Source organism: Sylvia atricapilla, chromosome 6 (assembly GCF_009819655.1).
Source record: "Sylvia atricapilla isolate bSylAtr1 chromosome 6, bSylAtr1.pri, whole genome shotgun sequence".
Lineage (NCBI taxonomy): Eukaryota > Metazoa > Chordata > Aves > Passeriformes > Sylviidae > Sylvia > Sylvia atricapilla.
This window is the reverse complement of record NC_089145.1, coordinates 23,896,111-23,922,233: the sequence shown is the minus strand read 5'-3', so window position 1 is coordinate 23,922,233 and position 26,123 is coordinate 23,896,111. Positions and strand designations below refer to the sequence as shown.

General features: G+C 39.8%; 2 protein-coding genes across 2 annotated transcripts in view; both read right to left on the bottom strand.

The window, feature by feature from the left end:
• PHF21A (PHD finger protein 21A) overlaps positions 1 to 22,250 on the bottom strand; it is a 508,751-nt gene extending 486,501 nt beyond the window's left edge. The window contains exon 1 of the mRNA XM_066321181.1: positions 22,240 to 22,250. The gene's annotated coding sequence lies outside the window, so the exon portion shown is untranslated. The remainder of the gene's footprint in view (positions 1 to 22,239) is intronic.
• On the bottom strand, positions 548 to 13,771 carry LOC136363090 (peroxisomal acyl-coenzyme A oxidase 3-like). The gene is given in 11 exon segments (XM_066322179.1): positions 548 to 861; positions 3,948 to 4,034; positions 4,766 to 4,833; positions 5,275 to 5,449; positions 7,987 to 8,102; positions 9,452 to 9,523; positions 9,526 to 9,564; positions 10,735 to 10,854; positions 11,337 to 11,420; positions 11,423 to 11,489; positions 13,733 to 13,771. Coding segments are annotated over 11 exon segments (987 nt in total). The 3' UTR covers positions 548 to 741.
• Positions 22,251 to 26,123: the final 3,873 nt, after the last annotated feature.

The following is a 26,123-nucleotide window of genomic DNA, read 5'->3' as shown; positions in this document are numbered from 1 at the left end:
AGTGAATTGGGAAACTGAAATATTAACTCATCTCCAGAGGAACGGGGTGGGAAAAGGGGAAAAAAAGGGGAAAAAAATATACCCACAGAATTTGCATTGTACATGGCTGCTACATGTAAAGCATAGCAATATTTTGAGTTGACAGGAGAGACAGCAGAGACTAGCAAAATATGGAAAGAATAACCAAATTTGTCAGACAATTCTAGTATTGATAAAAATTATAACACACAATGCCAGGTATGATGCCAACACCTTCCCTTTAAAGGAAAGACAAGATTATAAAAATCCATGTACTAATAACAAGTGCTGATTTAAACTTAAGTGTAAAGGTTAAGTGGCTGGTTATTATAAAAAAAGACACAGTGCATAAAATGGCAGGAATGCAGGGGGAAAAAAAGAAAAATTACTTGTGTATTAGAAGCTTCTAAACAACAGACTGATTGGAATTTTTTTTAATATAAACTTTGCAAAGCAGCAATTATAATCTTCATTTTTTAAAATTTGAGTAAATATGTATAGCGTGCAGACTTGCTATACATATTTACTCTTACTCTTGTCATTATTATGTTAATAGTCCCTCAGATCAAGTTGGACTTGATTTCAAAGTTATTTTAAAACTTGGCACCTCTCAATGAAAATCTCTTCCATTTCCAGTGTTAGACATTCAGTCTAATTCCCTCCTGATGTTTTGTAACAAGGTGTCCATCTCAGGCCCATCCAGACTCTTAAAAGTTGTTTGGTCTACAATCTTGACCTCAGCCTGCCTATAACAGGTTTATTAAGGCAAAATTCTGCCCACCATGAAGGTCTGTTCAGAGCTTTGTTGCCTTGAAGGATCTCTCCCCACATATTTTTATATAACTGCAAAAAAAATTAAAAAAAGGATTAATGCATAGGGAACAAAACTTCTACGAGATAAATTATTAAGTTAACCCTTTGGCTGAAATGAGATCTTGATTGAATTTCTAGACAACAAATGTGAAAACTTATGTACGGGCAAGAACAAACAGAACAATAAACACAGAATTTTAATGTACTGTGAACATCAGATTTCTGTGTAAATCATTTAGACCATTGGCATGAGAGCAGGAAACGAGTAACCTTTATTATTTCTCACTGTCAACTTGACAGGTGTTGTACTATCAAAAGTAGAAATTTGGAAACAAGATAATACAAAGCTAATCTTTGTTCTGTCCAAACCTGAGGACTGAAAGCACTCATGGCTGCTGTTATCTTGCTTGCTTGATTCTGGAAAGTAACAGAACTTCTCTCCCAGAGTGAACTTTTTGATTTGAGCATAAGAAATTCTCTCAAGAGCAGATTGTTTGTCATTTTACCAATTTGCAATTTTTTTGTGGAAGATTTAAAAAGAAGCAAGTTTTGCAAAAGTATAATTTTAGCAATATTTGTCAATTCATAATTAACAAAAGCTTAAAACTTTAAATAACTTTACAGAAAAATTAGGAAAGAAAGAACATATTTTCAGCAGTAAGAGAGTACAGTGGAACAAAACATGAATGTAGTATAAAAGCAGTCAGTGAGGTAAAGTTAAATGCCTTTTTTTCTTCATCAAAAGATGCTGTGATGACTTAAATATCTGTGATGACTTAATATAACATTGAAATATATTTAATATTAAATACATTTTTCCTTGATTACATAGGCTAATGTTAACTATTTATTCCATTCTGATTTTAATTAGGTATTGTCGCACAATTTTTGATTATATATATATAATAAATAAATACCTTCACAGGCTGAGATTGTCAAAACTTTTATGGAGAAATTAGATCCACATCATCAAAGCTTCTTTTAAAGAAAATCTGAATTCTTTTTTTAGTGCTTAAAGCTGCCTATAAAAAAAATTGAAACTTTTCCTCAGCTCCAACTATGATCTGTGGCTTATGGTGCAAGGCACTCCACTGCAGTACAACACAACTTATCCTGAATTAAATTCACCTTTTTATATACTTGGATAATCTATTCTTTACAATACCATAATTTTTACTAAAATGTTTGCATTGGTTCTTAGAAGGTGCAAAGATAGCAACGAATAGAGGATTAAATAGAGGATTAATAGATTAATAGACACCCAGGAGACAAGGATCTTTATTAAGTATTCTCTTTGAGTGAGGGATTGGCAGTCTTTTCAATTTCAGTTGAAAATATTTACACAAGTTGAAAACCACAGACTTACAGGCAGTTCAGAAAGCCTTCATGAGTTCTATAGAACATGGGTTAAATAGCACTGATTGAAATTATTTTCTCAATGATTCAATGAATTTCTAAAAAATTAGGTACATGAGGAAGTGTTTAGATTCCTATGTGCATTTCTCACATATTATACTCCTAATATTAGTATCTAATATTAATCAGTCTCTGTGGCTTCTGCATTTGTGAGAGCTAAGCTCCTCCCAGTGAGGAGCCAGCCAAATCCATCGTGACAGCTTTATCAGCTACTGATAAGAAATCTCCAGGTGACTGCTAGAAAGGGGATACTATTCTAGGAATGGATCACTGTGTACTTCTACCATATTTTATATTTCTGCCTACAGCATCTGCTCACAGCTTCTGCTAGAGACAGAAAAATGTGTAAAAACGGGCTTTTGGCCAATACAGATACTCTTAACATTCTAACAAATCATGTTTCTTCTCTGAAGAGTTACTTTTGGAGCTTCCCTCTCATGACCTCTTGCATTAATTTAATCCTCAAAAATCTATAGAAATGGAAACAAAGTTTCCAGTGATGATTACAGCCCTCTTAGGAGATGGCTGGATAGGTAGAGCCATCCTTTCCTGCCTCATTTGCAAAGACTGTGCTAACAAAGTAATCATTGTGTTAGGTCAGTTTAGAAACATCTGTTCTGCCCTCTGTATTGCTGGATCACCATGGGAACAAGGGGCAACTTCAGACAAGAAGTCACAGGAAATACTGAAAACCATGGAGTCTGTTTGATGCAGCATTCCTGTCAAACATCCTGGCAGGCTCCAGGGATTGCCTACAGCATCCATCCACACAAACCCAAACTACTGTACTGTAACACTAGTCTCTACAGAGTATTATCCCACAGCTTGGCCCTGATGAGTAGGTTTGCCCCAGTACGCAAAAATTTTGGTTTGCTGAAACTTTGGAATAAAACACAGATCCTGAAATATGCTAAAAGAAGGCAGGAGGGACCAGGAGCTTTTGTAACACACTCCATGGTGCACCCACATCCTGAATCCTGCTTGTAGGTCTGGTTATGCCACTTCAGAAAGGATATGGCAGAGGGAGAAAATACCCAGAGAAGGAAACCAAGGTCTGTCAGAGGAATGAAAAGGCTCCTAGAGACAGTAAATAGATATGGACTGGGACTAGGAAGTATTGCCTCACGATTTGTAGAAATGATGGTGTGTTATAAGCCAAATAACAGCTGAATTTGAAAATGGATGGAAAAAATGGAGAATAGAGACATCTGTGCTACTAAACAGAATGATACAAACAGAACCTATGGCACGAGACATCTCTTAAACTGCCAACAGCTGAGACATCAGGAAAAGAACACTTTGCTATTTCACAGTTTCACAGCGCTCTCTTTGGCCATCCATCCCTGTCAGTCACAGAATATTCTGTAAACTGAATCCAGTACAGCCCTTCTTATGCTCTTAACTCTTGCTTTGTGCAACTACTCCAAAAACTTTCTCTAAGCCTTTTTTGGTTCAGTGCACAGATGCCCACAACAGCACACTACAGCAATACCATACAGGATTCCCATTAAAGCTTATCTCCAGTAAATTAAAAAGTTCATTTTCTGCTGACATCAATTTTACTCTGGTAGTATTTCCCACTGAAAAATTGTCTTTCTTTTCTTTTGTACTTGTGAAATGTCTTGAATATGTTAAGGCTGATTACAGGCAATAGTCTTTTTCATGATTAAACTTAGAAATTTTACAATGGGTTTTCTTACCTCACCATTTGCTTTACCCATGGGAGAATTGAGAATGAAGTCAGAAGGAGCAAAGACATCAACCAGGGCAACTGCATCATCTTTCAAATGTTTAAAAACAGAAGATATACCTTTGACAACTTGTGTAGTTGTCTATGGCTGAAGTACAGAGAAGCATAAAATTATTTTCATCAAGTACCAGCTTTGATAATTTAAGAGAAATCCACAATAAGTAGCATAGTTTTATTTTGATTTTTTTCATTTCCAGGGTAACTGGGTGACTCATAGAATTCACAGAATTTTTGGTCACAGATTCTTTTTGGTCACTGCCAAAAGAGAATGTATTTCAAATGCTTTCCTCCTTTACCCAGGAGCTTTTAAACACATTTTAACCAATGTGGTGCTGTTTACACATATAAACACATACACTTTTTGACTTTAAAAACATAATGAACAGATTCTTCTTTGAAATTTTGCTGATCTGCAAAGAATATGTTGCAGATTGGAAAGCTTTTGTGCTTAGACAAAAAAAGAGAAATCACAAACTAACTCAATAATGAAATAAAAAGAACTGGATTGAAATATTTCACTGGCTTTCCAATGATGATTACAAGGCCACAGATGCTATGGTGTCATTTGGCAGGTGATAATTTTTTCCATTTATTGATAAATAAATTAAGACTAGATTCAGTGAGTAGCTAAACTTTACAGAAAATTATTCATAAACCATTAATGTAGTATCCTACTAATTTACCCGTTGAAGTACAGAATAATCTGATGACTATAAACCATGTATCTCTTTTTCAGTGTTTATATACTATACATTTAAACAGGCTTACCCTGTAGCAGAGCTCCAGAATAGCATCCTGAATAAATTTCCCTGGTTGTTCACTTGAAGCATAGCCACCTTAAAAACATTCACAGAGAAGCCAATACCAGTTAAGATTACACTGATACAAACTTTTGCCAATTCATGAGACTAAGTAGCTGCACCTGTTTAATTGAACTGACAGTCTTTCATTAATGAGGTGACTGCAAAACTCTTAATCTAAGCTATGTAGAGCCTTTTTCAGTAATGAGCTACACTACAGCATCTTGCTGTCTATCCCTCATCCTCTCACAGCAAAACCTGTGACCTCTCCATCATCTCTGAGGTAAGAGAGAGCTTTTTAGGTTAATTTTTCACTGAGATTCCTGCTCCTGAAAATTTGGTCAAGAATGATTGTTTTGTATTAAACAAGCAGTAAGAAAAAGCTGTAATGTGAATTGTTGCTAGGAGTCCCTGCCCTGGCCAAGTCAGAACTTCACAGAAGTGGCATGCACAGCACATTTAGGAAGCTGATCTCACCTTGGTAGAGCACAGCCAGGTGTTTACTCAAGGACCAGAGCCCATAGAGAGCACAGAGATTCCTCAGCACTGGCTGCAGAGCTGCTGGGATGCTGGGGTGGTGAGTGTAGTCATGGCAGTGCTGTAAGGCTGTTCGTTCAATGAAAGTAAGAGCCAGAGATAGGCAGTGATACACCTTAGGAGTCAGGGAAGAAGGACACTGAGTAACAAAATACAAAGAAAAAGTCCTCAGCCTGTGCAGAATGGCACTGCTCTGGTGTAGTTAGTGCAGTTCCACTGGTTTAGGTGTGATGATCTAGCTTCAGAAATTCTAAGAAACAGTAGGAGAAAACACTTTCCACAATGTCTATGCAAGGGTTAGTTCTGAAAAGTCTCATGAGATGCCAATTATAAGTAAGACTGAGCACTAATTACCAGTGTCATTTGGCAGCTGCACCCAGGCTTTATGGAATCAAGAAGCTACATCAGAGACAAGACAATATAAAATCATGTCTGCTGATTTTAGGATTGTTAAGAAACCTTCATGAATCTAAGAAGAAAAGGGTACGTTTATATTTATTTAATATGACCCAGAGGTTTATGCAGAGGATACAATCTTTCTATTGAAAAATTATTACTGTCTCTTCAAATAATAAACAAAAATCTGATCATGTCAGCATGAGTGGATTCTGTTGATGGATTGCAATAGATTGCAGCATGTTTTGAAGGAGTTATGGAAATAGTCCTTGCCAAGTACCTGATGAGAAAGACAAATCACCATTTATTGTTAATGCAGAATATAAAACCTTAAGTGGTTCTATGTACTTACATAGGAACATGTGTCTACATTTATATACTTCAACTTTGCTATACCTGCTGCCATGGAATAGATTGCTGACTGACAACATTCTTGCTGGTGAACAGGAGGCTAATATGATGCCATTGCTGTCCTGGCTAACTTGTTGCAATGATGTATTATTTTTAGTTTGTTGCGTTAAGGTTTGGGTGTTTAAGTTTTTTCATGTAGAATTAGTTGATTAGCTTTAATCCTTTCCTTTTAAATACTTGCGTTATCCTTGCAAATGCAAATTAGATCCACTGCAGCACATAAAAAAGGCATATTCCAAAGATCACAATCTCTCTCAACAGCAGCTGCCCAGTGGCACATTTATGTCCAAACTCAGACTCATATATGAACAGCAAAATACACATCAGCTATTCTCGCAGCATTATGGAGGACTGCCCCCTTACTAGATGATTTTTTGAGATCTGATAATTCCCCAGTCAGACTGAAATAAGTCTTAACATCACAAATGAAACATTAAGAATTATTTTCCTGTTGTTCTCTCCTACAATTCCATTTTGCTCTTTACCACTGCTTGCACTGCTGTATTGTTTCTATCAAGCTGCCCCCAAATGAAAATAACCTAGGGATAGGCTAGGAATCTCTTCCAGATCCCCCATAGCATGAACAAATATTTTGTATTATTCAACCACTGGGCTGACAGAAAAGTGTTTCTTCATGCCCAGAAAGTTTTAAATCAAATATGTACATGTTTTCAAAGCACAACTTGTAAATAATTTTCAGATGTTTTTGAGGCATGGCATTTAAAATAAAAGGTCCTGCTGTCCTGAAGATGAATTGTTAGGAGAAAAGAAAAACTAACTACTTAAAGTATATCAACAACTATCTCAAAAGCAGTTGTGTGCCTGAACCTCTTTGAATCTTAAATATAATAGATAAGACAAACTTCATACTTCTGAGCTCACCATTCTCTCTAGTGCACTGTCCCTAGTACCAGCTTCACCAAAACCTGGCTGACAGGCAATCAGACTGGAGTTTCTGGCAATTCCTATTCTGAATTTGACTATGAGGAGTTTGCCTATTAAGCTGCTTCTAGGGTAAGAGCAGGAAATATTTCCTCCCTTTTACTAGTGGTTTCACACAAATCATCCCCTGTTGAAGCCAGGCTGGGTCTCTCTAGGTGCAGAGTTGAATGTTGACTATTCCTTCCTGCTGTTTTTTAGCAGATAATGTAAATGACACCATCTTCAGGGAACTGACCTTTCTCAGTGACAGATGACAGTTCATTCTCTGAATGTGAGCCGATTTTTCTCGTGGAGGAAGTAGAGGAATCTGGTGAGCTTGGGGATAAATACTGAAATATGGAGTGAAGCCATTCCTAGCTGTTAAAACTCTCTGGTGAGAGAGTGGATCTGCTACATGTAAATTGTCGATGTTTCCTTTTCAGGTTCCAATGCTGTCAGTCTGGTATCTTTCATGAATACTTTGCACTATAGGAATTAGAGATGAAAAAGACCTGTTAGGTCATCTAGTTTACCTACCTGCCAGAGCAAGATTCTATCCTACACTACGTATTTGGCCACAAGCACAGGTGGAGAAGTAATAATCAGATGCTGCAGTGTATTTAATACTCACAGATTTAGTCTTCAGAAGTTGTGCTATCAAAATTGCAGATATCACACAGGACATGCCTGCAACTTTTCTGAAGGGAAATATATCCTGGAAAACTTCTGCTAATGGTAACCGTCCTTGTGCTATCATGTTCTATCCAATGCACACGGTCAGGTATTAAGTTTTATTAGTTATTTGACTTGCTGCTTTATGGTTCAGGAACTTGTACTTTATGACACAAGAAGATAAAACTAACAGAAACTGACAGACTTGGATGAAAATAAATAAGTAAAATATAAAAGATTAGTAAGTATTACCTGGCAATTGTTTTTTGCCTTAAAATCACTTTGTCCAGCCTGCTTCTCCTTATTAATTTTTAGATCACTTTCTCGGAGCAGATAGCAAACCAGCCATTTATAAGCTGCTAAAGGAACTACGAAAAGGGAAAAAGCAAAATTCATAAAATTCACATTTATGATGCAAGGAGTCACATGAAAATTCTACTGCAGTAGATTTTGTAACTTGAGATGAAAAGTGAAAGCATTAATTAATCAATTCATTGACATGCCATTTTGTCCATTAACGTAGTTACAATAAATATCTGGGGAGAACATTCGGATTGTGAGTGTACAGTGAAGCCATAACCATGTCTGGCCATACACTACTTCAAACTGACCCCAAGATGGAAGACAAGATGCATCCAACAGCTCAGTTTAGACTTCTTACTTGAACAAATTTTTTAGCTTTTTTTTTTTTTTTTTTCCCCCATATTAAGACTTATGCTGCAAGGTACAAAGTCTCTTCTGAGAATACAAGAGCAGAAGACAGTCCACAATTACTGACGCATGTTGCAACATTGTTTTCACTGGTGGCTGAATGTAACCATATTTAAATTTACTAGCTTTGTACATAATTATGTTGTATTTCTAAGAGCAGCCTATATCTATTAAGTTATTCAGCATCAAGTCCTTGCATGAATCCTGCTTGCTTGTTTCTTAGCTGAAGATTTAACGTAGAGTATACCTTTGGGTATAGGGAGTGCTTACATGCTGCCTAAATAAAGGCATCTAAATTAACAGTCCAGTTTCTAACAGAATGGACCAAGAAACAGATTCAGACATTTTTTAAACCGTGGTCTGGTTCAGTAGGTGTTACATGAGAGGAGAAAAATGTGCTGAAGCTCTCTCATTATGTGCTGGTATTCTTTTTGACTTCTGTGTCCAAAGGCCAATCTAGACTCACAGTGAAACACAAATGGGAGCAACACCTAACGTCATCACTTGATTATAGCAGAGTAAAGCAGGAAAACTACAGGGAACTCTTTTCCCACCATTACTCATTTTTCTATATACAATCAAAAGCAACTGTCAAAAGCAGATGAACTTTATGCCTTTTCAACATGCTTGTAAACCCCTTGTATGCTTTTCTAACAGAAGCTATTTTAGTCATAGAAGGTAGTGGTGAACAATCCCCTTAGAACTGGAAAACAGCAATACAGTGGTGAAAATCCCTAACTCAGAGATGTTACTTTAGAGGAACAAAAGAGAAAAAAATAATATCTGATGCTATTCTCCATTCCAGAAATATATTTGAGGAAAACAGAATGTATTTTGAAATGCAATGTATGTTCTTAATAAATGAAAATGCATGTAATACAAAAAATGTCAGCAAATATGATAAATATCTAATAAGTAGCAGAGGCTGAATTTCAAATCTCTGGATCCTTTCCTTTGGAAAAGAAATTAAAATTCTAGAATCAGTTTAATAACAGCAGAAGCCTACCTGAGGAGTCCATGCAGTCTTCAGCACTAATGGCTGTGAATTTCCAGCCAAGGATATGATGGTAGTCTTGCAAAAGTTTATTGTTCCCAAAGGGGATTCAAAAGGAGCTTTATCTGAAATACCAGAGAAAATAAAAATTATTTATGAGAAAAGAAATCAGATTTTTTGGAACTAAAAGCCTATTACAAAGCCATGCATACACTTGACAGGCCAGATGTAATTAGGCCATAATACTTATTTTATTATGGCCTAGTCCAGCCAAAAGAGGACTGGTAGACAAGTGTGGAAAAACCTGAGATCACTGCCTATAATTATTCCCGATAAGACTCAACCCCAGCTGCTGAGTTTTCCAGCTCTGTAAGATGCTAGTGAAATTCACTGCTGGAAAACTGAAACAAAATCTAGAGAACGACAAGATATAGTGATGGATATTGCCAAGTCAGGTGATATGACAATATGACAAGTACAATAAATGGACTTATGATGACTTTACCAACACAGAGTCACAGAATCATAGAATGGTTTGGGCTGGAAAGGACCTTAAACGTCAACTTGTTTTAACCCTCCCATCCTGGACAAGAACACCTTCCACTACACCAGGCTGCTCCAAGCCCTATCCAGCCTGGCCTTGAACAGTTCCAGGGATGAAGCATCCACAACTTCTCCAGCCAACCTGCGCCAGTGTCTCATCAGCCCTGCAGAGAAGAATTTCCTCCTAACATCTAATCTAAATCTCTCATCTTTTAGTTTAAAACCATTCCCCTTTGGCCCATGACTATCTGGCCATATAAAAGGTAGCTCTCCCTCTTTTTTTAAGTACTGGAAGGTCATAAAGAGCCTTTTTTTCTCTAGGCTGAAGATACCAAATTCTCTCAGCGTGTCTTCACAACAGAGGGGCTCCAGGCCTCTGAGCATCTTGGTGGCCTCCTCTGGACTCTCCCTAACAGGTCCCTATCTTTCTTTTGCTTAGGACCCCAGACCGGAATGCAGTGCTTAGGTAATTTGGTTGAACTAAACTGCACTTCTCGGGGAGTGAGATATGGCTTAACTTGATTAGGGATGGCAAAACACCCAGCTAGCTTCTGCAAGACAGGAGAAAGAATATTCCTCGCAGCAAATATTTCTGTATTGTGAATGTACCATATGATGCAGTCTGAAGCACATTACTTATGCTCCAGTTAATTATTAAATGACTGTCAATGGCTTTCAGTATGAAATTACCACCTAATTCCATTAGTTACACACTGTTGGATCTAGCATAAGATTCCACAATGAAAACATACCTTTTATGCAACCCATCCTGCTCATTAAGTAGTTGCTGGTTTGCTGAAGCAGGACATTGTTATCTCCCTCACATGTGCAGTTTGGATCATTGTCATTTTGGATTTCACCCAGACGATTCACTTAAGAAGAAAAAGTGCACAGTTTAACGTATTGCAACATATTAGTAGAAGCTAAGAGAGATTAAGTAATTATTCTGTGACAAAATGCAGGAGAGCTTCTATTACTATATGTAAAATTATTGTTACAAACAGATGAGCTTGAAAATTCACTGATCACCTTGTACAGCAAAGATTTTAGAAAAGTGTGGCATTAAACTTACAAGACAGATTTTCATCTATAAAGTCTGCATCTTTATATTTGAAACTGAGACTGAACTACTTGTACAGTCTGTCCAAACACTGGTGCAGATCCTGTATGGGTTTAGGGAGGGTTTTTTTTGTGATTTCAGGTATGAAATAAAATTTAAAAATATGAATATGAGGATAAAATACTTTCCAAACACATTCACTAAAATTCAGAAATCCTAGCACAACAGCAGTCTAAGAACAAACCAAAATAACCATTCTCTTTCTGATCAGAGCATGCAGTGTCTGTAACTTACTGGCAGGGTAACCATGACCTCCACAAGCTTCTCGGCACTCCTGGGCTGCCTGCTGAGCAGTCCAAGATGCCAGTGGTTTCTGTCAGAAGATAAAGCATGGATCTCACATCCCAAATCAGCCTTTGTGAAAAAAAAAATATAAACAAGGAGTAACTTTTATAGAAATTAAGCTGGTGGTCAGCTAAAGCCTTTGACACCTTCTGCTTTATAATGAACAGTAACTAGCAATCGAGGCATAAAACTCTCTTAGATCTATGTAGGTGTAAAGCATATTCTTTGGTGCCACAACTGAGGAACCTTCAGTACCAACTTTCTTATATGAGACAGCAATAATTTGTGTCAGGTAATGGGCACATGGGTGCACCTTAGCTCTGCTGTATCAGCTGGCACGGCATGGAGTGAGTCTGTTCACCACCTGCCAAGCTTTCCCTCCCAAAAATGGAGAAGCAGGTGGTTGAGGGCCTGTCCAGAAAAAGCTTTTATCCCCTCTGTCACATAAGCAGTAAGTATCTCTCTCCCCAGCCAGCAATAGAATATTTATAGTATTTATTGCCTTAATCAGTTTTCACTGATTTTTTAAGCATCAGTTTTGCAAAGGGCGGGAAAACTTTTATGTACACCCTCAGAGACTCCAGAGAATCACAGTAGCCTGCATTTACACTAATTCTGTTGGCCTTCCTTTGAAAATGCATTCGGAATTCTTGTTTCTGAAGATAGGGACTTGATACAACCAAAGCTTATTAAACAGCATCTCCCTGATTTGTGTTGTTTGTTTTAAGATCTCCTGTAGAACAAAAGGAATCCATAAGGATTACATTCTTAAATTTTTCAACAAAGAGATTCTTTCCTATCATGACTTTTTCCTGATAGCCACTGTTTTCCCTAAGATTAGTTGACTGCACTGCAGACCTCCAGAGATGAAGTATCAGGTAAAAAAAAAAAAAAAGGAGAAGGAAATCAATCAGTTGGTGGAAAAACAGGGATAGTTTTCAAGTGACGATGCTGTAGCACTGGCAAAAAAAAAGTAATTTTTTTTTTGGGGGGTAGGAAAGAAGTTGGATTTCCCCCTGTGGCTGTTGAAATTGAGCTTATAGGTAAATTTGTTTTCACAGAAGCAACCTCACTTGTCTCCTGCTATTGAGATACTGTCTGCTGTCGTCATGTATTGTCATGTTTTATAGATTTTTTTCCCCTCAAATATTTACACAGATATATATTGGATTTTTGTTCGTCAAGCATAAGCCCTGTCAAATGTATCTGCACTTTTGTAACTTTGGAAATGACAGCTCTCTGATCCAAGAAAACATTCATTTCCTTTCCATCCTGAGGAACAGTACTGTACTGGTTTGCTTCCAAATAACACATCTCATGTCTTGTTGCTTTGCTCTTTCCTTAAGACATATAATTTACTGTGGCAAGCTTTTCAATTAGGGCCTGATCCAAAACTTTAACTACTCTTGAGGGAAAAAAAGCCCAACAAAACCTACATTGCCTTCAGGCTCTTTCAAGCAGTTTTATGTACAGTTATTCACACAGCAGTCACACTTGCGTGACAAGGTTGCACTGTAGGGACAATATATACAATACAGCATTTCCTTAGGATATTAATAGTAATTTTGGATAGTAGCAAAGATACCTTTTCTTCTCCTTTTTCTTCGTGTCAGTTCTGGCGATCAACTGTAAAATGTGACAGTGATTAGACATGGCAGCTTTTTTCTATACCAGTATTTTGATGCACCAAAACTTACTCTCTCTCTTCTCTCTCTCTCTCCTTTTTTTTTTTTCTTTTTTTTTTTTTTTTTTCTTAATCTAAGACAAAGATGAACGGAATACTTGGGAATTAGCCCGTGATCCACATTTCTGACAACTGCAGATGGGGATTTTCTGTTCTCTTTCATATCTGCCTTTTCAGCTTTTGCCAGAATGTGGTAACAGAAGAAACCTTTCTGACCAGAACACTATCACGTTATCAGTGTGACTGGAAAATGGTAAAGAGAGAGACTTCAGCTTTCCACAGAGTGTACCAGCAGCACCCTAATGTGGGTACTTGTTTGACCAGCTGCTGAGTTCCAAGCACTCAGAGTGGAGTCTCTAACCAAGAAATATCCCTCAATGCTGGCCAGCAGTATGCTGTTCTGAGTACCCAGAGGGCAGTCATAGCAAGCATTGTAGGGAGAAAAGGGCAAGCAAGCCCTCAGATGGACGCGGGGGAAGCCTGCCAAAGGGCACAGACACCAGATTTTGAACACATTTCAATAGCTTCAGATACAGCTGGTGCGCTCAGGCTGTGCCTGAGCATAGCGCAGGGATCAAACTACCAGCAACTCATCTCGGGTCTGATCCTTCCTGCACCTTCATTTGACTCTTCATTTCTCTACTCTTCCTGAGCTGCACACCAGCGGAAAGTTGGGCTTGCTGCTGCTTTCGCCTGCCATCCGGGAGTGGATCAGCCCGACGCCGCGATCCCTGGCTGCGCCTGTGCCTCGCAGCCGCTCGCCTGCGCATTTGTCGCTGCGGGAGGCTCGGCGGCTGGAGTATCTGAGGGGCTGGGCAGCGGGGGAGGATGCTCAGAGCCTGCGGAGGCCGTGCGCCCGGCGGCTCGAAGGCGCGGCCGGGGCTCAGCACCGCGGACAGCGCCCGACCAGCGCCGCCGGCCGCGCTCCCCGGGCTCCGGGCGCCTCGGGCCGCCGATCTCCAGCCCATCCTCGGCTGCCTCCATCTCCACCCCATCTTCCGATCCGGTCGCTAGACCTACAGGTATGTGCCCTAACAAATATTGCAGTCAGGAAACAAGTAACTTTTTACTGTCTGCAGAAAACGTTGTTCATCTCATCCCACCATATACCTCAGAAACAGCTGTTATGGACGGTACACTGCAAGACTCTGTTTCTGTTCAGTGATTATAAGGGTATTCTAGATGATCACCTCAGCTTCACCTTCAACAGATATCTAAGGCCAGGAGAAGCTGTTTCAGACATCAATCCCCTGCTGAATATAGGTCTAGTTGGGGGCTGCTTGGCTCATCACTTGGTGAAATATCACAGATCGTATCACAGATTTTCTCACACAGATACTATCTACAGAGCAAAAATCTGTGATCAAATCTTCTGTTTCTCCAACAGGTCTCTCTCCACCCCTTTGGCCAATGCCCAGCTTGCAGACTGAGCCCAAGTTTTCCTTACAGCTTGCCTGACTTGTATTTGAGGAAGACCTGTGTGTTTCCAGTCTCAGAATCAGCATTTTCAAGATCTGGGGTTGTGCCCAGAGAAGTACACTGGGGACTGCATTTGTGAATATTCCTGGTAGATACTGACTAACGTGCACCTGCTGCTCAAACAGGTCCCTGTCAACATCATGGTTGTGGTCTGGGTTTTCTGTTGTCTCAGAAGTGCTGACTCATCAGAGCCTCTCCCATTATACGCTGGAGCAGTCTCCCCCTTTGTCCTGGAGTTTCTTCAGACCTTATCACTTCTAATAGCACAAGATTTCCAGGAAAACAAATCATCCTTCATGAATGACCTCATAAGACAAGCATTTAATTGTCCTCCACCTCTGGTGAGCTACAGAAGTTCCATGTAAATAGAGGAGTTGAATCATCTTTTTCACGAGTGTTTAACTTGACCCAGTCAACAAAAAAGGATAAGAGCAGAAAAACATTTTTATAAACATACTGTACATGTCCAATTTGTCCTGCTTTAGCAAAGTGTAACCAAGAACTACAGAGATGTTGGCCAGTATTGGTAGAAAACTTGTTCCTTATCTATCTATCTATCTATCTATCTATCTATCTATCTATCTATCTATCTATCTATCTATCTTTTCTCAGTGTGTTCATGCTTTCTTTATATCTACAAGGCTGATCAAGCAATTAAGTTTGGGGATAAAGAAAAGTCTATTAAGGCCCAAATTAGGGAGAGAGCACTCCAAAACTTAGTTGAGACCATGAGCAAGTAAGTTTGAAGGCAGCTAGTGCACAGCTAAGTGCTATGAATCCCTAGCAAAAATCCCTAACAAACTTTATCCCCAGCTTTATCCCCAAATGTTGTGTCTTCATATAATTAGTGGAGTAAATTACAAGTAAAAGTTTATTTGACTCTTCATTTCTCTACTTCTTTATGTCTATTTCTTTCCTTAAGCTCTCTAAAGAATAAGATTGCTTGTGCAAAAGGAGCAACAGCAACGGCAATTTCTCACTTCCTCTGATTCCAGGAGTGAAGACAAAAAACAACCTCTGATGCTTCACTTCCTGCCTGTCCATTCAAACTAGCTGCTACGAGTCCAGCCATTGTAATACTTCTCTGCATTTAATACCTCTTTGCTAATTTAAGCTCTCAAGCAGCAATTAAGGTTTATAATGAAATGGACAACCCAATACCAGACTAATTTTCCTTTTAAACACAGAAAGTATCGAGTGTGGTGAATATAAACTGAAAGCACTGTCAGGTGCAGTAACTGGAAAGGCCCTGGTCAGAGGCCCTGGTCACTGTGGCTGTGGTGCAGTTGTTCAGTTCACACTCCTCCTTCTCAGCTTCGGCCAAGGACATCACACAAGTTTTTGTGCTGGGGGCTTTGTGGAGCACAGAAAGAGCTGGGAGCCACATACCAAGACCAAACATCTACTGCTGAGCTGTAGCTTTGCTTCTGACACCTTGAGATGCATCCAGGGCTGGTTTCAACTTGCTCCAGTCAGAAGCAAGTGGTGAAGAACCTCCCAGGGAAGCGCAGGTCATGCTGAGAAGGGAGCTCGATGCTGTCCTCGCCTTCTCCGAATCAGTCACCTCCTTGCTGGCAGCATGGCTATAAAAGCTCAGCCTTACCCACAGAGGGGGGCTGTGGACTCTGCACTCTCCTGGATGTCCATCACCATCCTGAATTGGACCTACTAGCTGCAGAGAGAAGCAGGGCTTTAGATGCACCTGTCTGCATCGTGCCTCCTATCACCAGGTCCTGCACCTCTCCTGTTCACAATACATACACCTGCTTATACTTGTGCTCTTGCATTTTTGACCCATAGTTACGCCAGTTTTGAGTAATGTAATTGCAGTGAGTTTGTTTAGCACTTTGAAAATAAAGTAAAAATGAATATTGGTACATTTAAAAGGTGCATTGGACAGTTTTGGATTGGGACAGCGAATGGTTGTCCAACTTTAAGCAGATTTCTTGCTATAATTATTTCATAAAGATGTTTAATTTGTTGTGTGAAATGGCTAAAAGATTTTAGGTACCATTTAATAATTATGTACAGTCTAAGCAGATAAGTAGAATAGAAATAGAGTTTTTTAAAACTTCAAGAATCATAGCATGCAGCAATGGTAATATGGTACAGAGCTTAAACAATAGGTTTCATTTTTTCTTAACTGAACAATAATTGAAAACTGATTTAGCCCCTTAAATAAACCAGCGACAGGTAGGAAAATCAGCAGATTGGCCCTTTGTGCCTGTTTATAATCGATTTTGGCAGTAAGATAGTTGATGTAGTCTCTATAGAACACATCTATTATATCTTCCAGATGTTCTTGACCTTTATCTTGGATAAAAAAGCATCTTGCCATAGAAACTATCAATTTATATATTGTTAGCCCAGGTCATCAGCTCCTTTAAGATGCTGAAAACCCCCTCTTGTGATGGTAATGCTTCCACTGCAATTCAGTACAGACATGTAACTTGCGAGTGCCTAGATTTTTCAAATGTGAGCACATAATTTAGATAAATGTGCTTGTAGAACTTCTAATATGAGGAAGATCTGGAACAGGATAAGGGGTGCTCAGTGCTTGCAGAGGGACATTTGGGAGGTCCTTCTTTTGCTAGCTGCCCATGGGGGGTGGAAGTGGAAAGAAAAATGGCAATGGCTTTTTCACAGGCTGCATTATTATTTATTTATGTGTACAGGGTGATTCTACCATTGTCTTTAGTGATTTGGGGAAACCATTTCAAACATGGTGCCCAGGGAGGAGCTAAGCTGCAGAAAGGTGAATGCTCACCTGCCAGGCAGGGGAGAAGGGCACAGGCCACCTCATACCCTCTGACTCAAGGGAACAATGCCACACCTGTGGCAATGTTAATTGTCCCACTGGCAAAAGCCCAGAGCCAGGAAAGGAAAAAAGGAGCCTCTGGCTGTAAATGCACTTGAGTCAAAGGAGGATTTTCAGTACGTTATATGATTCAAAATTTGTGTCAAAACCTACAGTGGCACTAAGAGTGGCACAAGAACAGAGTGAATGTCAGACATCAGTGTTTTTGGGGAGGACAATAGGGGACATAGCGTAGCAGAGAAAAACTGGGGAAACAGGTAGAATGTTGTGGGACAAGAAGGAAACTGGGAACCATGGGCTTGGCTTGGAGGCACAGAGGAGAGGTTGAGAGCATCACATCATCTTGAAAAGAGGACCTGTTTTCATGGAAAATAAACCAAGACAATGCCAAGTGTGTTGTACTTGCTGTCACATACTCAAGCCCCTGGGCTAGTAGCTGAAGGGTGTCACTACCTGCCTCCCAATGGTTTTGTGACATCTGCTAACCCTATGGTGACTGAATTTCTTGCTTTTCTATTTCATATAGGTCAGGCATGAGAACTCCTGAAACAGAATACAGATTCAGCACAGGAATCCAGGCTGACACACTCACTCAGAGTGTCCTGGTCAGCGCATGTCAGAAAACCTCAGTGCAGCACTGCAAACCTTCTGTGACGTCCTTTCATCATCACATGGTGTGATTTGTTGGTCCCCTGTGACTAGGCAGGCTCATAGGTGTGCTTGTCACCTGCTCTGTGGCATAGTGCTCCCACAGAGCCACTTCATTATGTGACTTTGAATACAAATGCCTCGTGTTGGGAATTTAAAGGTTTGAAGTGGGGTGGGACATGGTGGATTATGGTTCCAGCAGAAGAAATCTTGCTGCAAGAAAGACTAGAGCCAAGCTGCATGAGCCTGTGGCTCACCGGTATGGACCACTGACAATGATGGATCCAACCTTGCCCTCTACATTGCTGTGGGACAGGAAGATGAGCTTACAGACAGATGGGAGTATACAACTGATGGAGGGAAGAGGGAAGAAAAGGGCTGAACAACCTTCTCTCATGTTCACATTTCACCTGGATGTAAAACCCTTGAGATCCTGTGACACAGCAGTAAGGCAGTTTCAAGGGAGTGGGAGGATTCTGGAACATAGTTTCTGGAGTAGCACTTCTTCTGCAGCTGATTTTCTGAGGAATCGTTTGTGGGAAATTAAAAAAGAACACCCCCCCCCACCCCCCCCATCTGCTCAAATTGAACCTAAATTGAGCACAGATCAAAAATCTTGATTTTCAGCCTTTGTGTTTGTCTTCTGGCTCTTCTACTGGGTTAAAAAATGCCAGCTGGCAACAGATGAATGGTGATTTCTGAGATGTTGTTTCCTGGAGATAAGACTATTTTTAAGAGAGGTGATAGGCAAGGCAGGACTTTGCTTCATCACACAGACCCTCTGGTGTAATGTTATTGGAGGACATTGCTTAGTTTTGCAAAGTGGCACTTTAAACAGAGCTTTCTTCCTGTGTTTTGCAGAGCTTCCTGGAAAGGACATATTCCATCTATAAATCCCTGTTGAGGAAGATGTCATGGTACACATGCCACATCATCCACATTAAGACATTTCACAGCATCTTTAAATCTTGAGGCAAAACAAGGGAGACAGTAAAGCAATATGGTAAAAATGTATTTCATCAAAATAACCAAAATGTTGAAATAGCAACAAGGAAAAAAAGGAATTTGACTGGTGGGAGGAGGAAACAGCTGTGTTAGTTGTTACTTTGCCTTGCAAACAATTAAAAGCAATTATAAACATGCTTCTGGTCACACTATGTTGTAAATAAAAAAGTTTTTCACCTACACTCTTCCTCTGCTTTTGGCATGTCCTGCTCTTGAATCACAGGCTGTCTTGGCAATTCGGTAGCCCATGGTGACCTGTGTTTGTGGAGTGACACGCAGATGTTTCAGCCAGAAACCTGAAATGTTTCATGTTGTGCAGATGCTCTGCTTGTCTGCACTGCTGGGGAAGGGCAGGTGCTGTCCAGCCACAGGGCTGGGGAGCTGGGTTCAGGCTGTGCCTTAAGCTCAGGCTTGGTGCCAGGCTAGACCACAGCCCATCTTCCCAGTGCTCCTCTCGTGACTCTTACAAAACGCTGCTCAGGTGTGACCCATACCTGTGATGTTTGACAGAATTAATCAGTGTTACTCAAATACCTCATGACATTTCAAGAGAAAGCAACAAGACATTTCTCAAACTGTGAGTCCAGATGACTCCCCAGTGTGTCCTGTCCTGTGCTATGGCCCAGCTAGGGGACACTTGGATGGAGCTGTTCCCTTGGGTCTCCTGCCCACAGGTTCCTGAGGCACTGGATCAGCTAGTGCACACCCCTGGTGCTGTGGAAGCAGCTTCCTATGCACAGGGCATTGCCTGTTGCTTCTTCTTTCTGCTTCATGAGCTGAAAGCCTCTGGCTCAGAGACCACTGCTTACTGTAGACTATTCACTATTGGTTTGGGTTTTTTTTGGCGTGGTTTTACCCCTGACTCACTTGCTGTGCCATAGACACAGACCAAAACCTGCATGAGACCTGGCAGAGTTTGCATAGGTCGCAAATTCAAGGAATAGGTTTAGGCACAGTTTGCCTTTTAAGTGTGGAAAGAGTACAGTGAAATAATTTAAAACACATTTTATTGCCTCAGTAAACAGAGAGGGTGTTTGTGTTTTCATGGAGTTTGCATGAAACCTTCAAGCTTCTCTAACCATTTATAGTTTACACAGCTATATGTTAATCTACAGACAATCTATAGCTCTCAACAGCTTCATAGCAACCACAGATCAAGAAATGATTTCCCTGGGCTCTTAGGCATACCACTGCCATTAGGTTGTCTGATTTTTAATTAAGAGGAAATGTCTCTAAACATCTAGAGGAATTAAAGTGGTAATATCTTCTGTAAGATGCATTTGAAAAAACAACAGGAATTCCCCTATGTGACTCAAAAATATAACTGCAACTTAATTACAAAAATTAGACATACTGATTTTTTTTGTGTGAACTTACAATGTAAAGTATGCTCACAGTTCTGCTGTACTTCTTGAGTGTAATAACAGAATTCCTTCCCCCATATTTTACAGTGTAACCCTTGATATAACGCTCTTATTAACTTTGATTATTATTCTAATTAATATGCCATGCTACAAATAGCTCCTTATTATTTCTTTGCCATTTATTACACTTTCATAAGGAGATGATTACTGTGATAATGTTATGACTCTTAAAAAAAAAATATATATATATATATATATACTAACCTAGATTTAGATATTTACTTCTGGCTGAATTCTGACTGAAAGAAGTAGAACCCAGAAAGAGAATTATTTGCATAGCCCTGCCTAAAATTGTTTGGTTTTGCTTCTGAACACACATGTGTGGGTTGAGTTTTGTAAATAAGTATGTGTCTGTGTGTGTATGAAATTTGTATTTGGAAATGTTGCAACATGTTGCAGTGAACCACTGGATTTTAGAAGTTTCTAGAAAATAATATTATTCCAGGTGTTGCCTAGATACACATGGAAGCAAAAAATAACTGAACAAAAGTTTTAACAGATGTAATTACTTAAAGTAGTGGTTTAAGGAGAGATTTGCAATGTGGATGAAAGCTCACCATCAGCCAGTCTTGTTCTTATGTCCAAACTTTCTCTAGACTTGAAAACTCTTCTGAGTTCTCTGTAAAAACTATTGACTTCCTTCTAAAACAGCAAAACATACTAGAGAACTATGTACCCATTATTTCTAATTGTCTGTCCTTGGAACATGCACGTCTGTCCTTATCATTTCCATGCCAAATACAAGACATTATTTGCACTTTCTCTTAGCACAGGACTTGGCACTGCCCTTTGCTTTCTTTGTCTCTCCACTGACTTCATTCCTACACTAAGTGTAAACCCTTGGTCTTCACTCTCAGGACTCCTCATAGCGTAATCCTAAATTTGAAATCTTTTATTCACTGACAGGATATTTACTCCAGCCTCCATGATGCCATCCTGGATGCTGAGGACTGGCTACCATTGTTCACATAAACTTCTTTTCTAAATTAGAAAGGTCTCAGAAAATGTTGGCTAAAAATGGCAAATGGAGCATTGAGATTGCTGCACATAGTGCTAGCCAGTACTGACATGTTGATTTGTTTAAAGTGCATGATTTCTTGTCTTTAAATTGCAGTGTTTTGGAGATCTATTTCTGTACATCATTTAGGATGGTGGGACCCCAGTCTGTGATTTCCTCTCTCATGCATTACAAGTCCACCAAGAATCTACAAAAACATGTGATGAAAAAGTATTAGATTTCTAAAACAAGATCTATGCCTGCCTGTTCCAGGAAGTTAACTGCAATTTAATATTGGATCTATATTGAAGAAGATGTGAGATTTCAGGACTAACCAGGACTATCATTAATCTTGTCTTGAAGAACAGCACTTGACCATCTAATGAGTTGCTTCATTTCCTATGATGTGGAAACATCTATGAGTGAGTCTTTATTGGACCTCCTAATTGTTTATCTTGGTTCCATCCCCGAATGGGAATTAGAATACACGAGTGAATTCACAGAGGTGAAATGATGGTTCTGAGAAGTGGTGAGACACACCTGATTACTAATGGTGATGCCACCATATTCCTCCCTACTAAAACAAGCTGTAATCAATCATGTTGCAGATTCACCTTCTAAGGAATGTACCTTTCTGTACAAGTTTTTTTGCTTTCTACCCAGTTAAAGCAAAATAAAGCATGAGACTTTCGACTCTGAGCTTTCTTCAGTCAGAATGAAAAAAAAGAAAAAACAAGAAAATATTTTTTTTTCTTTAAACATCTAAAATCCTGTCTTGTGAGATTAGTGGGTGATACAAGTTTTGAACAATATTATCATGGGAGAAGTCAAGCAAACAGAAAGATGACTCAAACAGTTTACTGCCAGGACTATTTCTTAACACACAGGAAAGCCATATCTGGTTGCCTCCCACAATGAACAGGGAGCCTGGCAACAGAAATAAAACTGCAAGTGCTCCAACTTCTGCTGTTAAACTGTCCTCACAGCTGAAGTCTAATGAGAAGACATCATAAATTTGGACACTGAGGAGGAGAAACCGTAACATAGCTAAGCAATTCCATGCCTATTGCCTAATTGTCAAAACAGACAATCTGGTCATTAGAAAGGTGAATTTTTTTTAGTTGTCCCTCCCCATCAAAAGAACTAGAATTAAACCCAAAGCAAAAAGTGATCCAAAAAGATAGAGGAAAAAATCCCTGAAGACATGTTCTCTCTGTAACCATGATGGGTTGTGCAGGCCAAGAACCTGTTCCTTCAGCTGCAGGAGAATACAGTAGGACAGCCCTGCACCACCTCCAAAGGATCACCTGGTGACTGTCACAAGCCATCCGGGAACAGAGCCCAGCAGTGAGAGCAAAGAGTGGCTCTGGCTGGATCTGTGCCCATGGGCTGTGCCTTGGATGAACAACACTGAGTGCAACTGATGGCTGTGAAAAAAGTACATGGTTTTCATCTGCCATGGAGCATAGTTCAACCATGCAAATATTTATGTATTGAGCAAAGAACTGGGCTGCTGCTTGCTGAGTGTCTGAGGCACTTGTGTGTTTGTCCCACTGCCCCACACTTCTGACTGCAGGACTCACCCACAGATTTAGGACTGGAACAGGATATGCAATTCTGCAGGGCTGGAAGACATCCCTTTAATAAGAATTTGTAAGGAGATCAAAACAAGCATAGAAACCCAATTCCATCTTATATGTGTCAAAAATAAACTTACAGCTGGGAATACTCCCCAGGAGATATGTTTTTCCTGGCTTCTCCCTCACACTAGTGAAACACAGCCAGTGCTCAGTTCTGGACTTTGCAAACACTCATCATTGATAAACTGGATGGAAAAAGCCAAGTGTTTGTGTGGGCTTAGAAAAAAAATCATTATTTAATGACACTCAGACAAGTATGTTTTTGGAGGGCAGTTCATATGGCACCAGCTGTTCTGATTTAAAGGATCTTGGTACAGCATAGACCATGGTTTGGTCATCCCAAATAATGTGTATATGCACAAACCTTCCTTCAAAGTAAACCATACTCTTAAATCTCTCCCCAGTGATCAGACACCAATTATATTTGTTTTGACATACAACATTTTTCTCTACTTTGGAGAAGCCTATAATACTGCAATTGATCCAAATTTTATGCTCTTCTTTGACGTGCTAAACATTGAGTTTGTTCAGTTTCCTGTTGTACCACAATTTTGTCCAGCTTTGAATTCAGTATTTTTGCTCCTTTCTGTAATTTTGTGTCCTGTAAGGAAAGTAGGAGTTTAGCATATGGTTTCTGCAAGCACAGATGAATATTCATACACAATACAGTTTCCGTTTTCCAGGCAGGATGGCAATTGGAGCTGGCTTTTTAAACAGGACTGGACAAGAATCAATTCTCTGATCATATTAAGGTTATAATGATCTCACATTTTCTTACTCTTCCCGTGACACTCCTGTGGCCTTTAGAAAAATTTCAGTTCTCTCCCAAATACATCAGTTGAGGGCAGTCTTTAATGAGAGCAATCAGCCAGTGTGGAAAGTAAAGCACTCACCTTCCCTCAGCTTCTCCCGCTCTGAGAAGCTGAACGTAGACCTCTGGAACCTCTGACTGTTGACTTCACAGGAAAAGGACATTTTACTCATTTGATTACACAGATCTGGCTAAAAATACAGATCAGAAATTCATAGTCATACCTGATTAAAGAACCTGATCACAGTCATCCAGTTATTTTTACGGAAAATACTAGTTTTGATAATGCTGAGTGCAGGGTGGCTCTGGCCCATAGAATGAGCATGCCTTTGCTGCACTATGGCATTGTACAGGGTGTGAGAGTAAAGAGTGACAGCCTTTGCTGCAGCATGTAAAGCTTGACAGCTGCTGAACACCTGCACTGAGCTTGCAAACAGCCCTGGTGAGCGGCCACCAGCACCCAGCGGCTGGGGATGCAGGATTTCTTTAAAGAGTAAATGCCCAAGACCTCACAGTGCTTCTACTTACTTCAGCTTTGGTGCTCAGGTCTGTAACTCCTCCCATGAACCAGGTATCCAAGGGTTCCATAAAGCTGTAACCTTACTGCAGGCTGTGTGACATTTCGTATTTAGGGTCCATAACTGGGCTATTTAACTGAGTATCCCACTGTGCCTGCCCATAACCATGTTCTTGCTGGTGCAGCCTCTGCTGTGCTTGCTCTAGTTGAAGTTAAGATTTTCAGAACAAACAGCACTTTTCCCTGCCAGTTTGTACAGTCCTTATGAGCAGAGAGGGGCTCAGCTTTTATCAGGGAGTTTGGCTATTGCTGGAATAGTCATAACAAATAAGATTAGCAGGAATGGCTTAGGGATATATTTTTACAGGGTGTCTCTTTATCCTGTCATTTGTTTGGTGAGTATCCTTGTGGTTCACCAGGTTTCCAGGTCTGTGCTACTGTGCACAGTTTTGCTGTGGTTTTTTTTATTGGGATGAAGGTGGCTTAAGCCTTTGTGTTTTATTCTTGGCTACCAAGGCCTCATAAACAGACTTAGAGTTTATACACAAGATTTACACACAGCTGTTTCCCAGCTGTGAGGAAGGAGGCAAGAAAAGACCAAGTCCCTTATGAAGAGCTCAGAGGTGATGGTGAAATCATACACATGTATGACAGTGAAATAATGCTGCTGATCAGCACTGATAGTACAGAATGGGGACTGACAGATCAATGTTACTACATTTAATGTAGCATGGCATATCTTCCCCGTTTGCCTTTTTCACTGCCAGAGTTCCTGGTGTTCACACTGGATACTGGGCATAACAAGCTCTACCTCATTCCTTCAGAGTCACTTGTTGGATTCCCTATTGATTCAGAAAATTCCTAAAGATAATCATGAGACCCCATGAATGCATAGCATCTAATGATAGGTGTTTAGCTGTATTAATCTATTTTTTTTTCATAGGATCATGCTACCTATTGGACTTTATTAAAAGAGGCAAAACATTTCAATGAAAATAAATACTTTATATGGGGTTGGGTTTTTTAGCAAAGAAGGTTAAACTTTCCTACAGTTCAATTGGAAGAATAAGAGGTCCTGTTAGGACATCCTGAGTTACGGTACCTCATTTGAAAAGAAAAAAGAATAGAGACATAAAAACCACAGGCAACACTGACTATCTCTGGTGAAGAAAAAGAAATCAAGGAAAAAAATAGAGTTTAACTAGATAGCATTTATCTTTTTTTCCAATGGGGCAATAAACAACAGCCACAGAATTTCAGGCTTTTTTTTTTTTTTAACTGAAGTGTGTTGAGGGTGATAATTTTTAATTGACCTTGAACTTGTGGGGGTATACTTATTAATACTTAAGACTGCACTCAGTCTGGATAAGAAGTTATATCTACTAAAACAACATTCCATTTAGCTAGAAGCTAACATTGTGATTGTTTCCAACTTCCCACTTCTGAGCTAAGACAACACAGGGTGTGCCACTATTCAGAGCCATCTTTCCAAACTGCCATGCTAGTCAGCCACTGCTTGGTTCCTCAGAACTGGGGCAGCTAGCAAGCTCCCAAAGGTATCCTGTGCCTCCAGGGATGGATACCCAGCTTTATTAACATTGAAATGACTGCTTTTCCTTACATCTTCCTTTTTTTTTCTTTTGAAAGGCAATATAGGTTGGTTCTCTGCAACCTGAGGACAGAGGAGCAGAGGGAAAGATGCTCCCCAATGTT